The 16,763-nt window shown below is 36.7% G+C and overlaps 1 protein-coding gene across 1 annotated transcript in view; it reads right to left on the reverse strand.

The window, feature by feature from the left end:
- The window catches only part of KCNK2 (potassium channel, subfamily K, member 2), a 76,570-nt gene that overhangs the window by 49,454 nt on the left and 10,353 nt on the right, over positions 1 to 16,763 (reverse strand). Inside the window, exon 2 of the mRNA XM_010576389.1 lies at positions 13,176 to 13,293. Within this exon, the coding sequence (XP_010574691.1) occupies positions 13,176 to 13,293 (118 nt within the window). The remainder of the gene's footprint in view (positions 1 to 13,175; positions 13,294 to 16,763) is intronic.

Consider the following 16,763-nt stretch of genomic DNA (forward strand, 5'->3'; position numbering starts at 1 on the left):
GTGGTGCTTAGTTGCTGGCTGGGGTTAAACCACGACAACCACTCTATTGGTAATACTGCAGCTTCAGAGGCATCTATGAATCTATGTATTTAACAAGACATCTAGCAATGAAATCTTTAATTCTTGCATTTCAGTATCTTCACTCTTATCTAACGCTATTTTGAGATTAATATTCTACTAGTAGCAATTGCTCAGTTATAATGTGTGCATTTCTGATAGCACTGACTCATTTCTTCTCTAATTATTGCTGCAGAACCACACTGGTTACTGCTCCTTTTACCCAATTGCAAGAAAAGCATAGCTTGAAGATTGCAAGCTAAAAAATAGAGCAAAGAGTACAGAATAATGACTTCTCCAAGTCTTCACTGACCTATAGTGGGCAAAAGGGGCTATCAGTTTAGCTGAACAATCAAATCCATATTTCATATTTGTCTGTAGACATGAAAATTCTGAACAATTTAACAGCAATGACTAATTAGCAGTCAAAAGTTCAGACAAGAGCATGCAATACTTGCAAGTACAGATTTAAAAGCTATTTACTAGGATGAAAAATATATTAATAAGAATCTGCCATAAATCATTACAAATTTATAGATGTCTCTTCACACAGATGATCTACAAACCATCTCACAGCAAACTAAGGTATTTTAGGCAAATGCAAACCTAAATTACATTTTTATGTAGCCTAAGAAAATACCACTTCAGGGCTCAGATAAAGCTCAATAAATCCCATAATGAGACACACGAAAATTAAAAATTTCTCAGTCCTAATGATCGATAATGGAGCAGTGAATCAGATAATGGCTTCTTGTTCTGGTAAGCACATTTTCTCTGGCCAGTTCTTAACCAGACACTAGACAGACATATGGTCAGAGAAGTTCTTCTTTCTCAGGCTGTTGAATTACACTTTCTAATTACACTGTCCAAAGTGTGGAGCAAGGTTTACAGCCCCTAATATAGCTCCTTCCACATCCACCATCCTTTCTTCTATTAAAGAAAGAATAGAGCAAGCAGAGAGCAAAAGTTTCTTTGCCTTCACCAGGAGTGCTGTCATAGCTGTCAGTGCTCTAACTCTTCCTGAATTCTAGCAAATGTATTTTCCTGCACCCATTTCTCCAAGCAGCAATCATGGTTGTTTATCAAAAGCCCAAATGCTGGGGTTTCGCAAATAAACTGTGATTTTCTGATCAGAGTGAAGTTCATCAATCTGTGGTGCAATAAAAGCATGAATTGGTATCTACAGGTCAGTTTGAAGAGGAGAAAAGGTTCAACAGAGCAACAATGCTGGCAGATTTCTAAAAGCTTTTGGTGAAACAAAATGTGTTTCAGCATGTTTATATCCAAATCTAAGACTACATTCAGACTGCCAACATGATTCCAGAGTGGGTGCCAACAACATATAATCAAAGACCTTTTTAAACCACTAAAATTACTGGTTATTTCCTATAGAGAATGTTACCTACTTAAAAGCCAAAGTAGAGGCTCTAATAGCCTCTGACATTACTTTACCTTATTTAACTAAAAGATTATAGAGTAAGATTAAAAGATCTACCACTACATTGAAAAAAGTTTCAGTCTTTTTGTCTGTTGTGGCTTTTTATTTTTTAAATAGTATTCAAATATCACATAAAATTAGATCCTGTAAATTAGAAATAGTAGCGATCCTTAATCTGAGAGAACTTTGATGCAGAAATTTTTCTTCATTGCACACCTAGTAAAAAAGATTAGCAATTTTAACTGTATATTGTAAGATATCTCTCTAACATGTCATTAGTTAAACTGAGCAATACAGACACTTGATCATATTGCTACCATTATGATCCAAAATACTTGCTTCAAAGAGTCTGTGATCTAAACAAACAAGACAGACAAAACAACACAACAGCAAAAAGATCAGAACAGTGGATGGCAAGCACCATGCGGGTTCCACAATCATTTGTTTGCTGTGAAGCATCACACTGCAAAAAGCCTCAAAGACCTGTGAACCAAGGTCTTCCATCCATCCATGTTTTCCCTGATAACTGTTTTGTGCCACACCACCCAAAGAATGCAGGTAAACTGAGCAAGTCATTACTAATAAATGATCCAATTATATAATTTCAGAATGAAAGTCTGCAAAAATTAGAGGTGAACAAATAATTCTTGCTATGGCTAATCCTGGGGGTTAAAGAGGAAAAAAGACAACTAAAACATTCTGCATTTGGACAGGAAGAAACAGCATCCATAGAAAAGAGGAAGGACTTTCCTTCCTATGCAGTAGCTTCAGATGGTGAAAGTTTTCACAGGTTAGCAAAATGCTAACATGTAATAAAAGAGATCTGATCCTTCAAGTATTTATCTTTACCAAAAAGAAAACTTTCTTGAACTAAAATTAGTTGTACAACTAGCCCCAGTGACAGAAAAGAGTTTATTTGTTAGCCCCACAAGTGCCAAGTATCATCAATCCATTCTTGAGAAGTTTTTAATTCAGATTATATGCCTGGAGAAAACAAGTGAGATGAAAAATCTATACAGCAAAAGGTGATGACAGCAAGGAAGCAATTATTCAGAAGTTACAGCTGGAGCCTTGCTATCCAAAACAAGAGAGGACCCAAGAGTGATGTCCCCAATACTTCCATTTGATTAGAATTTCAGGCATCCTCATGACAGTCTGGCATGTAAGAAACACCATCAGCATTTTCAAATAAAGTCACCCTTAACCATATATAGTCTTAACACTGGATACCAGAACTTAAATATATGTTTTATAAAAAAGAATAACAAGTTCTGTGGAATGAAAAAAAAATGTAGTTACATTCAAAGCCTTGAAAAAACCATCTTTGCCTTGATGGATTTTGTAAAGCATTTGAATTCTGAAGATTGGATTTCTTTTTCCTACTCAGACTGCTTGAGACTTTCCAACTATTCATCTGAATATTAAATTAATACTTCCACACCCACAGTATCTGAGCATACTGAATTAATGATTTCAGATGGACAAATAGTTGAGTAAGTATCCCTGCAGGTAAGGGAGACTAACTGGGACCATGATTACTATCAAATTCCTGTCCAACAAGCAAGACTTTAATTTACATAGTTTGTATCATTGTTATGAAAAATCCACAGTAAAGATGTCCAAATGAAGTAATGTCTTTTCTTTAATTATACTTGGCTTTCTCTAGGCTTTGGTTACTGGTTCAGCAAAACACACCAAAATCCCACACAAGTGCAGAAAATAGAGAAAAGCACATCTCTAGTAAAGCCACAACAGTAAAACTATCTCCAGATTTGTCCCTACAGAACCAAAAAGCCAAAAACTTAGATGCTTATCTCATATTAACATCAAAGAGTATTTCTAACAGCTTCTCTTAAAAAAAAAAAAAAACACCTACAACAACAGAAAAAAAAAAAACAATCTGAGACCGCCTTGGCTAGAATACGATGAGTTTCAGAAGGTAAATTAACTACAAGGATAAAGGTGTTATTCTTCCTGATCCTGCTTCGCTAGTCCAGAATAAAATTTTAACCATTAGTACGCAACATAAAAACATCTTGAGAAAGAGAGCAACTCATCATATGTTTTACAGGCTAATAGCTGTACTAACACACATATTTATTTGCTTTTTGCTAGTATGTAGCAGACAATTGTCCTTCCTTTTGCTTACATCCCATTTTTTTCACACCTGGAAAAGCATCTAACTATTCATTGGTGAAACCCAGCATGACCAGAAAAGGGTAGATAATGCATATATAGGGCTTTTCTGCACTGTCACCTAAAATTTGCATCCCATAATTCCTTTTGACCACCTATCTTGCTAGTAACTTGCAAGTAACAGGTGTCTTCTGTAAATGTGTGCTCCTCCCAAATGAAAAACTGAAGACATTAGAACATAGCTTTTGTAGTTAATGATTACACTCGCATTAGCGGTTCAAATCAGTTTTTATCCTCTTTGTCTTAAGCACTGCACACACAGATTATCTGCCTGTTACTGTAGAAATAAACATGTGCTCCTGAAAAATATGGATTTCTAACCCACACTGAGATGTGAGCTAGAACTTTGCTTGCAGTCATACCAACTGATGCAGATCTTGCAAAAAAGAATGACACCAGAGGGTGAGATTTTCCAAAGCACCAAAGGATTCAATACAGCAAAAGACTCGCGGAAAAAAGTTAATGGAGTTTGTTAATTTCCCTTTCGCCTGCATTTCTACCCAGATTCCCTTTTGGTTTTTCAGGTTTTTTTAATGGCACCAAGCTGCTGGCAATAATGAGAAAATTATAAAATATAGAGAGCTCTCAGTGTATAAAAAAACGCAACACTTTTATAAAATGCTAATGGATATTCTGATGTGCTGTAGTGATACTTTAATGCTATTTTACTCCATACTGCTGGATTGCACAATGCACCAGATTTTATACTACTGGCATTTCACCTTTTCAAGAAATCTTTAAGCCCTTATAGGCTATAAGCATAACTACCTTTTCATATTCTTTGAAAAAAAACCAAAAAAAGTAGTCCACTTTCAAATATCATTGAACTAGAATCCATCAGTTTTTCAATTTCAGCTGTCAGGGATGGTACATCCCAGTTTATACAAACATTTGAGTGAATAGAGGGCTAAGAGGCTATCCTGGCCAAGCGAGCCCTTTCTTCAGCAGATCCTAGATCTCCCATTCAGTACACCAGGCCCAGCTATTCCCTGTGAGCACTATCCCCTCCCCTTCTCCAACCAGTCAGACTGCCAAGGGGCATTCCTGGGACTTGTGAGCAGATGTACAGTTGATGTGTATTTTGAGCAAAACCTCAGTACAACACAAGCAATCTTCTTCAGATCTTAGCTTCCAGGAAGAAAAACCACCTCATCCTACATTCAGGTCAATGTGGTAGGCAAACAGAGTGGGACTTGTATTAGGCAGGTTCTCACCTGGTATAAAGCCATATGCCATTTGGCCAGATTTGTGAAACTGCTCAGCAAGAGATCTTCAAGTCTTCAGAATCCAGAACTTCTGATAAAGGCACCTAAAAATTACCTTACTTTCTAAAGTGATTAGTAGGCAGACATTCCAGCTGAGATAGTCAGCTTCATTTTCAAAGGAGGTTACAACCCAACACACCACACTTATATTGTTAGTCTTTTTTTTTGAGGGGAAAAAAAAACAAAACAACTCTGGCATTGATTATGGCTACCATTCCCTTTTTAAAAGCTGGTCCTGTTTAGCAGCTGAACTAAACAGTAAGTGCAAACAGCTGTGAATAAAGCAGCACATAATGGTAAACAGCTTAACATGGTCAAAGGGGAACTTACCAACAGATTATCCTGATGAGATACACTACATACAGGTGCTTTTATTTTGACCTTTAAACCTTACACACTCAATGACTCCAATTTTGTTACTCTTTGTTTAGTAGAAACAAAGCATAAAACATTCACTTTTTTCTGTATTTTCCAAAATCCTGGGCCTCTGTTTGCTTATAGGATTTGAAGTTCTCATGGTTGGTTGCACCGCTCCTGATGCAATTACAAAAATAAACAGAAGGGGAAGCAGGAAATAATTTAATTCATCCTAGCATTCTGCAAACAGTGTAACCATATTCAGCAATTCTTCCTAGCAGCCCTTCCTTTATTGATAGCAACAAGCTTTCGTAACTTGAAAATTAAAATGGACATGATCGGGAGGCTTGGAAGCCCTATACTGATCAGCCAGTGGTGAGAAATCTGAATAAAGAAAAGAAAATCCAGCTCCATTAGCACACCAGCATTAGCAAAGTAAGCTGTGAAAATTTCAGTGCTCATTTGCAGTGTAAATTGGGGACTGTGTCACAACTGACGAATCGACATTTTCACTCCACAGCAAGACCTCAGCAGAACTGCATGAATCATAGTCTGTTGTTTAGGAAATTACAGAAGGTACAAAACAGCGGTGGAAAGCTGCATACCTGGCAATTTGTTTTAACATAACTTTTTGCTGGTTTTGAGGAAAAGGAAGATTAAAAGGACAGAATGTATGAGCATATCAAACTGCAAAAATGGTATGTATTCCTCCTTGCTTTGCAAGATCCAACAATAAACAGACACCACACCAAAATAAAACCATCAGTGCTGCCTAACAGGAAGCTTATCAATGAAATTAAAAAGGCTTTTTTGACAAAACTGATTGTCAATGAAATCACATCAATGCTGAAAAACATTCCAGGTGGTCAGAAAAAATATTCCAGAATATAAATATAGTTGGAAACTCGGTGTTACAAGAAAATAAGTAGTTGGCAGTGCTCTGAATCAGGATTAAAAGACCAAAAATGTGTAAAAAAAGATCAGTGCAAAAAAGATATGAAAAGTGATATGAAGTGTCGCTGATGCTACTACAGTCCCTAAAGAGACAGCATCCCTTTTTACCATCCATTGCCAAGTTTCTTGTCCAGAATTCAGAACTTACCAGGTCAACAAAATCTCCCTTGTACATTCACACTACTAAGAGGCTACATCACCCTAAGCTTTTCTAATACAGCTAATAATTTAAAGTAACAATATGACCAGAAATATCAGATCCTTTCCGTTATTAATATGGCCCACAGAACATGCAAGTGCTGGCAATTTGACATATACCTGCATGTCAGATACCTGTGTATCAGAATGGAGCTGGTAGAAAAAATAGCACTTCTCTGTGTAATTAAAGCCGTGTATCATCCCATAGACTTGCACTTCTTCAATTTCAGAGCCTCCCTTAGCATTGTTGAGTATTCTAGCACGTGCAGGAAAAAAGTGGTTCTCTCCTTCTCTTAGTCTCAGTTGTTTTGGTCAGTGAGGCTCAATTTCTTTTCTCTGATTTGCTCATTCAATTTATTTCAATTTGTTCTGATATACAAGCCCTCAATGTCTCTAACTGAGCTCTTCATCTAATATTTCCTTTCAGCTCTTCACCATGGTCCTTCTTCCACCACTGTTCCAGGTTCCCTAGCTCCCAGCAGTCTTATCCTAATTATTACTCCTGAACCTTGTATGGTCCAAGTGTTATTTCCTCAGCATTCGAGTCAGATAAGCCCTCTTTCTCGCTGCCTGAACAAATGCAGGAGAAAATTGAGGGCATAGTGGTAATACGCTCTCTACTCACTGTCCTTGGGAGAAATAATTACAGGAGAAATCTTGTTTAGTTGCTACTGTGCTGGGAGAGAGTATGCTCAGTTCAGATGAAGTATTTGGAGAGTTTCGTTGCCAAATCCTAACAGGTCTCTCCAGAGCACGAGCAAACTACTGTTTGTCAACAGCCAATAACTGGGTCAAATTCAGACACTTTTTCACAGGAGCAACAAAAGAAGCAAAGGAGATAGATAGATAAATTAGAATGGAAGAAATAGAGACTAAAAAGCTATTTTTAGCTCTAACATCTTCTATTAAGAACAGCAGCACGGGGATAGGAAGGTAAGCACAATGCTAACCTGGAGGAAAGACTGAATTCTGAAGAGATCTCAGGGGGAGTTTTTTTAAATAATATAGTTCTTTATGTTGACATTTCATCAGATGAGATATACATATTTAACACACTTTGGGAGTCAACATGAAATCACGGTAAGACAGCAGGAGTTTTCGGTGGAGTCATCTTCAGAGTAAGAGAGAGAAGGAGCATTTCCACCTCATTCCCCAGTGACCTCCTTAGCGTGTCTTTCACTACCACATTTGCACAGGCCATAAATCTTAACCACTCTTTTTCTGCATTGCTCTGCAGCCGGTCTTATCAACTGGTTATACTCAGCTTTGCCACACACATACTAGCTAGAAGCTATATGATATCTTGACACGTCCATCCAGGCTACTAGTGGAGGATAAGATCCATGACCTTGCCTTAGTGAAACTTTACCTGTTGCTTTGGAAAGAGAAGCAAAGAAGATTATTTCAAGTTGAGGGGCCTTGAAAGAAACAGGTCCTCAGAAGCCATATACTCCAATGTCCACCATTTAGTCAAGTTCATTTAAATCATAGTCCCAAATGCAGATTTGAATATTGATATGATGGAGAAAATCACATATCAGAATATTTTTCAGGCAAATGTATTTTATGGTTTTTTACTTTTAGGAGTTTTTCACCAACTCCCTCCTCAATCACCTTAGCATTTGCACTTCACTCTCTTTTGCTTGCTTCTTCTCTCTTCCCTTTCAAATACACAAACAGACATCCCAGCACTTATATTCTGATAAGCAAATTGGAGTAATCTTTTCAAATGAAATTTTTATACTCATCCTTGATAGCTCTCTTTTTTCTTTGGTGGCACAAATGAGAACAACAACAAAAAAAAGCCATTCTGACATAAGTATGTGATGCTTCTTACTTTTCTGAACTAAGGGAAAAAATTTTCCATGTCATCTGCAATTTTTTTATCTATCTTTATTATTATCTGACATAATAGGTAACACATTTGATTATCAACAATATTTGTCTTTTTATAACACCAAACATATTTTGTATATTTTAGTTATCAACACATTATTCTGTTACTTTGTATTTCAAAAATGCAGTGAAATGGTGCCAGAAGGGACAGATTTAGCAGCAGGATTTTATTATTGTTTCAAATCAATAAGCAAAGTAATAAGACTTTTCAAAATACCCTGCCTTCACAAGAAAAGCTTGTCCAGGCAGTGGGAAAATGGCAGAAAGAAGTACTCCTTACAGTGAAATTGCATTTGAACCTACATAACTAATTGCAACTCTAAAAGTGACAAATCAAGTTCAGATTTCTAGTCAAAAATATGAATCTTTTTTCAGAATCTTAGTTACTTGCTATTCACAACTGTTCCCTGAAACATAAATATTTACAGTCTGTTTATTTTTCTTTTTAAAAAAAAGATTCACATTCCTTTGCACTCTTCAATAACAGTTGCTAGGCTTCTGGACCCAAAAAACATAACCGTACTAGCATAGCTAGCTGCATGAAGCTAAGTTAAAGACTTTTTTAGTCATGAGTGAACTTCTCAAGAGGCTCAGTTTCCAGTGCATATGAGAAGTTTGGGTTCAAAAATCAAGGGCTGGTGAAAAAAAGTGGAAAAGGACAATGGGTTCTTGCTTTTTTGATTTGTAGACACAGTTATTAGCAACTGTTGGATTTAGACATCAATATGGCTGCAAAGTATCCTCGAGTGCTAACGTATTAATGGAGCTCTGTGAGCAAAGCCCCATGCTCTGTTTGAAAGTATGCGCTCTGGCAAATCACAGCTACCAGCGTGGTTGCTGGCACTCCCGATGTGCTCACAACTGCTATTCAAGATATTCCATCTTCCAGGAGTCTGAATAAGTGCCCTTTCCGCTATATGTCTACTTGCAGTGCTTGAAAAGTCATTATAGACTGGCTGGAATAACAGCAGAAATAATACAACTATTTTAAATGAAGATCCATAGGAGTCTCATAGAGGTTTTCATGATATGGTTTCTAATATTATGGTTGACGCTACATTTTTTATGTGCTGAGACAGCAGTCATTTGGGAAAACAGCTACTAAGCTCAAAGCCTTGGCATGTCTACTTTGTTTTTTCATTCTTCTAGATACAGGTCTCAAGCTTGCAGTACAAGAGGTCTCCTTTCCTACCCAGCTGCCAATAAAAAACATTCTTGGGACCTAAGATATAAGTTGTCTGGGGGGGGAAGCGGGGTGTGCACAGGTTGTGTCTATATGCCCATTTCTGAGTCAAGCTACCTATTGAAGGAAATGATCTAGAGGATAAAAAAACATGTGCAGTGCCAACAATGCACTCTCAGAATAAAAAGGGGTGACATAAAGATTATTTTCCCCTCTTCCTCAGTACTATCTCCACCTTTATGATTGAGTTACGATTTCTTCTTGCTTTTCTTCCCAACTCTCTTTTTCCTTTTCTTTGGACATGTGGTCTTAGAACAGGACTGATTGGATAATGACATTTTCAGGTAGAAAAATAGAGTATCTTTTGTGCTTTGCAGTGTGCACAGTATCCCAGGGAACAATGCGACAATATTTTTCATAGACAGTTTTTGCATTCCCATTTCTCCCTGTTACCCTTTTCCCTCTTAAGGACTGTCTGAAACTGCTCTATAAGCACAGAGTAATCACACAGTTTCACATTTCTTTGTTGAGATGAGGCATATTTGTTCTAGAAACATATCCACAAGTGAGAACACCTAACTAAGCAAGCCAAACCTATAACCAGTGAGGTCCCTTCCCGAAACAAGCTCTATGCTGTCGCACAGTAGTAAATGCAAAGCCAAAACCAACCCACTCAGACATGGAAAAAAAGCTACAAAGGATCTTTTCTAAATAAAGTCTTGTGAAATTGTTTGATCCTGACCTCTCAACTAAATCCACTTCTTAGGAAAGACCTAGTAGCAGTTTGACAGATTATGTTCTATTAAAACTGAGTTTATTAATTTTATAACATGCCCTGTAAAATTTATTGGATAACATGAAGGATTATAAGAGAATAAAAAACCCTGTTAAATAAACATCAAGCCATGCTTTCTCTTTTGCGAGTGGGCTTTGAAGATCTATAGGTTTACATGTCCTCATCACAAAGCCTTTCAGCAGTCTACAGGAGACCAAGAAGAGTAAGAAACTACAGATGGTTCTGGACTGCTGCCAATAGCCACCAAAATACACTGTCAATATTTTTAACTTAAATGTTCATCACTACTCTGATACAATAATAATAGTAACTGTAAAACAATAACTTATTGCTTAGGGAAATGCTAAAAGCTTTATTTATTATCCCCTCTCCCCAGGAAAAAAATACTTGTGGGATGGAAGTGCTACTGTCATAAAGAAAGGTTTGGGAAACACTATCCATAAATAAACTCTTGGTTCCATTTGAATTTCTTGGAGTCTGAGATATCACCAGAAGGAGTGTAGGCTAAATGATAAGGTAAAATTATAGTAATAAGAGATTTGGAAAGCTAGAGAATCTGCTGCAACACTGGAAAGCTATCATTTTCTCTAAGTGGTAGTAATTCCTTTTTCTTATATTCCAGTACTTCCTAAGGTATACAGTCTAAAGGACATAGTATTTATAAATTTTATTCATATTTATGAAATTGCTTTTACAAATTATTTCTGTAAAGTTGTTTTATGAATTTATAAGGTCCTGTCTTTGTCCACAGAGAAAATCTGTAGTGTTTGGCTGAAACCTATGGCAACTCTTTGGAGATGCTCATGAACCACATTTTTAGTCTCTTGAAAAACCAAAATATCAAGTTACATGATAACCATATGCCCCCTAACTGGAAGAAATGCCTTCATTTTCAGAAGGTTACTCAAATATGAAAAGGTACTGCTCTGAAAACAAAATCACACCCAGCTTTTACACTTGTCACCATTTTCCCAGGAAAGTCACAATTCCAAGGGCTTTTTGTGACACCTCCACCTGCTGTCACACCGCAAGCCCTGTGAACAATCCCAACCACACTACAGCTTTCATGTAAGTAAGTGTGCTGTCCTGAGGGCCTAAGAAACAAAGCTCAAAACTGCAACTGACTGGGAGCTTCCCATCAGAAAGGATCTCCGAGGAAAAACACAGTTACTCCAAAGCCAAAATATTTTATGGAAGTTTTTTTTCCCCCAGAATTCCTCAGCTTTCTATCACAAAACCTGAAATAAATATTTACAGTTGCCTAGTTTGGCCTGATTCTGACTGCTTGGGTTTGCAGAAATGACCTGAAATATTAATTTTCAAATGTATTTCCTATTGGGTTATCTTGCCTCTCGGGGACAGCAGATCAGAGGCCTGGATGCCTTTGCAGATCCCCTGCTCACCTCTAAGCAAGACTCATGCATGTTTTGGTAGAATCAGGTCAATAAATTAAATTAGGAAACATTTTGATTTAGAAAAGCCTTAGTTTTACTTGGAAATAAAATGGTGAAATGAAATGTTCCACTGCTCTAAAATAATTTTTGAATCATTTAATTCCTTGAACACTTTTCATAGATTAACTTTTATCCTTATTGGGAGCTGAAACAAATATTAAGCATTTTCTACAGGACCAGGGATACTTATGACATGAAGCTTCATGCTGTCAGAAGAGGATAACATAAGACTGATCCTAAAGCTATCCTTTCAAGGTTCTTGCTCTTTTTTGGTTATAATTTGTTAAAATTACATTTTTCAATACTTGGTTTTTTATTATCTTGTGGACCTACTACTATAAAATCAGTAAGTCTGTTGCTGTTCTCAATAAGGTAAGAGTTTTACCTTTTGTTTTCACTAAACCTGTGTTTCAGTTACTCTAGATGTGGAAAAATATTACACATGGACACAATACTTATACATACATCTATAGACATGTATATACTCAAACACACAAAAAAATATAGTACTTACACACTTCTACATAAAAAAAGAACAAAGGTACATAGACACTTGAAAAGAACATCTTCTGTCTCAATATGCATACAAATATTATGTAGAGGTAATTATTGTAACAACGCTACAATTCCTTACGCATTACTCTCGTAATGTAGGTCTTCTATTTTTCTCATTTGATTTCTTCTTCAAATTTCCATCCACCTTTGTGAATGCCCCTTCTGTGCTCTGTGAGCTACACTACATCTTTGAACTGTGTACTATGTGCACTATATTGTAGTCAAAGGGAAGAAACTGAAAGATCAAGCGCTGCTCCTATTCACACCTGCTCAGAGGGACAAGTGGCTCTTAAACCCTACAGCTTTGGACTTCTCTGAATGAAACAGAAGCATCAAAGTAAGCCTTTGAATGTAAATCTGCCTATCAATACAATGCTTATAACTGATTAAATTAAAGCTGAACCAAATCTTTACCATTTTCTCACCTTTTTCAGAATTTAGAGAAAACAGCAATATAGAATGGGATTATACAGAGATGAAATTCCATACATCTCAGTCAAGGTTTAATGCACATGTGCTTTAAATCATGCCCTATTTAACACTTGTGATTACACAGTTGACCAAATTCCCCCCAGAAAATGTTTCCACAACCTCTTCTAGTCACCTCACAGAAATACACAGCAACGTTTTTCTTCTACAGAAGAATCATTTACTCAGCTAGGGCTCCTTATAGACAGCTATCATTTCTGCCCCCACATCTTAAAAGTAGCTCTCTACTTTAAACCAGAATATTTGGAAGATTTACCATTAACAAACATATGTACACACTGGAAATCAAAAGAGTGTCAGCTCATTTACTATGAAAAGATAATAAGCTGTGTCCTACCTATGGTGGTAATAACAGTGCCAGCAAAGAAGAAGGAACTTCCCAAGTCCCAGTGACTGATCTGAGTAGATGTGTTTCCTAAAGGTATGATTCCTGCATTTATTGCTGCCACTACTTGCTGCAAGTTTAAAAAGATTTTTGTCAATATTCATGAAACAATGATATTAATATACATTACACAGTAAATTGATTAAATCACTTATTTAATCCAATCAATAAACCAGAAAAGTATCAGTGTTGCTCTGCTTGAGTTTTATCATTCAGTCAGGCTATAATTTAATCTTTAGCAGACACCCCAAGCACTTCAGCATGCACCAGGGCCGTAAACTTGAGGAGAAAAATCCACAATATCAGTAACAGCATCACCTTAGCTAGATGGCAAACACAGTTATTTTTACTGTTGCAATTATTTGGTGAAGAAAAATATGCATTAGACAAAGATTTACAATGAGAGTTTCCCAAAATATTCCTCAGTTCAGTTAGGCAAACAAATGTACTTCTTAAAACACAGTCATTTTAAAACTCCGAGAAAAAATGCCCATGCATTGTTTTGGATCAAATGAACTCCAAATAATTAAAACACTTTTGTAGAACAGATAATTCAATAATTAAAGATTAACGATTACATTTATGGTTATATAACTTTCACTATATTAATAAAAAAATCAGAGTAAAATATCAAATGTGTATCTCTAAGTTTATACATCTATATACCGCATAAATGTCGTTCTTCAAAAATTCAGTTCTAGCAGCTAAAATGAACAAGCTTGCCACTAGTGACATTTTCATAGTCTCAAGAAATATGAAACATTTCCTATTTCAGCAGTCACCTACTGTAAATTCTTATCACAAAAAGTATTTCTGTTTAGTTATATCTCTGTTGCAGATATATACCAGTATTTGAGTTAAACAGTACACATCAAGAAAAAGTATTTTTAAACTTGAAATAAATATTTTAAGGAATGTAAGTTATCATTCCATTCTGAAACTTTAAAACGGAAGTTATTTCATAATCATGATCCCTATAATAATAATTGGTGTTTAACAAAAGAACAACAGAGGAAGCAATACTGCAAAGCTAAAATTAACATTTTAACTAACTAACCGTTTCTGTTTGGTGAGTTGTCCAACAAAGATTATGTTCACAAAGATATTCAGCAATAGGGCAGACCAGAATGGTTTTCTGTGTGGGCAGTCTATTGTAGAGGAACAGTGTTGTGCAGCAGCAATGATTTTTCCAATCCCGAAGTACATTGATAATTTGCAAATGAAAACATTTCTGTTTCTAAACAGTGCCCATGGAAGCCAGTTAGCTGGTCAGAAATGACAAAATACCGACGCTGGATTAACCAAGCTATCAGCTTTTCATGGCGGGATCTCAACTTAAATCCACCATTTCCAGTTTGCCGTTTTCAAAGCTCAGATGCACAAAGTAGCCATTTCCAAGCCCACAGCTGCGTGCCCGCAGCCCCGGGGATCTGGCTGCCACACTAAGCCATTTTCAACGTCCAGGGTTGTCAACAGAAAGGCAGCTGGGGTATCTTTACATGGACTTCACACTGGTTTGTCGTCTATACCTTCAACTCTTTTAATTTTAACTTTTTTAAAAACACCATAAAGGCAGACATCAAAGGTGTGAAACTTTCAGTCCTACTGAAGAAGGAGAAAGGACGGGGAAAGGGAAGGGGAAGACAGTTTACTTTTCCTTTGCATTGGAATAATAAAGCTTCTTCTACGTTTATACATCACATACAACTTGACAACAGTAAATACAGCAGCACTGGCACTGACAAGTGTTTACATTACTGTAGGAAGGGACACATCAGGCTAAGCAACATGTGAAAACCATCCCTTGTACTGACTTTGTAATTTACACAATACAGGTATTCCTTTGACATAAACCCCAGTGTGCTGCACTATAAAGCCTACTGAATACATTTTGAGTACTGTTTAATTTCAGTGGACTAAGAACTTTCATCACAAGTCCTTGCACTTGCAAATGGGAACATGCTCTCTAGTGAGGAGATTACATGGTAAAGCACTGGATCAATATAATTTTATGGGACCATTCATGTTTTATTACAGTTTATTGTACTGGATGAATGCACCACCCAGAGCAACACACCTGTTCAGGCAGTCTAGCAAGCCCAAGTTCTATACAGATCTAGATGTAAAATGTTTTCAGAGCTTTGTATCGTCACCACACATTTTTGAAGCCATACTACCGCAATGTCTTTTATATGAAAGGTATCCTGATCTAAAATGCTCAAAGATCCATTACAGCTATGCATTTCCTAACTGCAGTATACTGTACCTACAGACTTCCAGGAAAAAAGATACAACTTAATCCAAAACTGTTCTGTTGGGTCAGACCTAACAAAATACAACACATGGCTGCAAAAGACAATTAGCCACTATTATTATGTCTCTGATTTTAACTAACTGCTAATTAGGAAAAGAACCAGGGCAAGTGGGCAAGTAGGCAAGTGATGCTTTCTCTTCATATATCCTCCTAACTTCTGACTAAGCACAGTTTTAGGGACTTTCTGAGTGGGACACTGCATCGCATCATGGTGTTCAGATTGGTTTGGGTGGATCATTTGAGCATGAATTTATCTAACAACTTTTGGAGCTCACTTGTATTTTGGCAGCCAAGTCATTCTGTGGCAGCGAGTTCCACAATTTACTTGTGGATCATTTAAAAAGCATTTCCCTTTTGAGATTTTTAGGTGCTTCAAAGTAATTATATTCAAGTTCTTATGTTATGAGAAACACTTGAATAGCAATTTCTTAGTTGTCTCTTTCAAGAAGTTAATGATCTTAGGGATCCATCAGCTGCCTCTTTTTTTCCAAATTAAAGACATTCTTATTAAATAATATATTTACCTATTTAAATAAATCTGTTGAATATTATATATAACTAACTTTTTATTGCCAGTATTTCTTGCTTTTATTGCCAGACTTTCTTTGTCCCTTTACTGATTTATCTTATCGATTGTTTTAAACACAGTTTTAGTCATAAAGGGCCAGATGATGCCTTCTTCATCACTGGGTTATTGTTTCCAAACACTCACTATTATGCTTTCTCCTGCACTGTTCCCATGTTTGGGAGGAGCCAGCCTTAAATACTAACAAAGCTGCTCCATTACATTCCTTCAGAGTCTTCTGTAAGAGTCTTCCTTACTAACAAGGATGACAGGTAAGGTTGCTGGTTTACTGAGATCAATACTACTATCTCATAAAGTCTTCGCATGTTGCCTGCAGATTTTTCGGGAGGGGTAACTGCATTTTCAGTTCTTTGGATCATAGGACACCTTTCTTCTTAGTTTGGCCAGTGCCTATGAGCAGATCCTCATCTAAGACTATTCCCAAGCATAATTTTAAAAGAAATTAATATAACTCCTAACATATGTATATTTCAGGGCACTAACTTCAGGGTAGCATCTTCTTCCCGACTACGTCCACTGCACAAACTTACCTGGAATACTGGTTATTAACATTTCCTTAGCCCAGAATATAAACCCAGGCTCATGCAGCTGGTTTCCACTAACTTCACTAAGGGCCAGGATCTCACCCTCAGTGTTCAAA

This window comes from Haliaeetus leucocephalus, unplaced genomic scaffold (genome assembly GCF_000737465.1).
Source record: "Haliaeetus leucocephalus isolate CR32 unplaced genomic scaffold, Haliaeetus_leucocephalus-4.0 Scaffold526, whole genome shotgun sequence".
NCBI classification, from domain to species: domain Eukaryota; kingdom Metazoa; phylum Chordata; class Aves; order Accipitriformes; family Accipitridae; genus Haliaeetus; species Haliaeetus leucocephalus.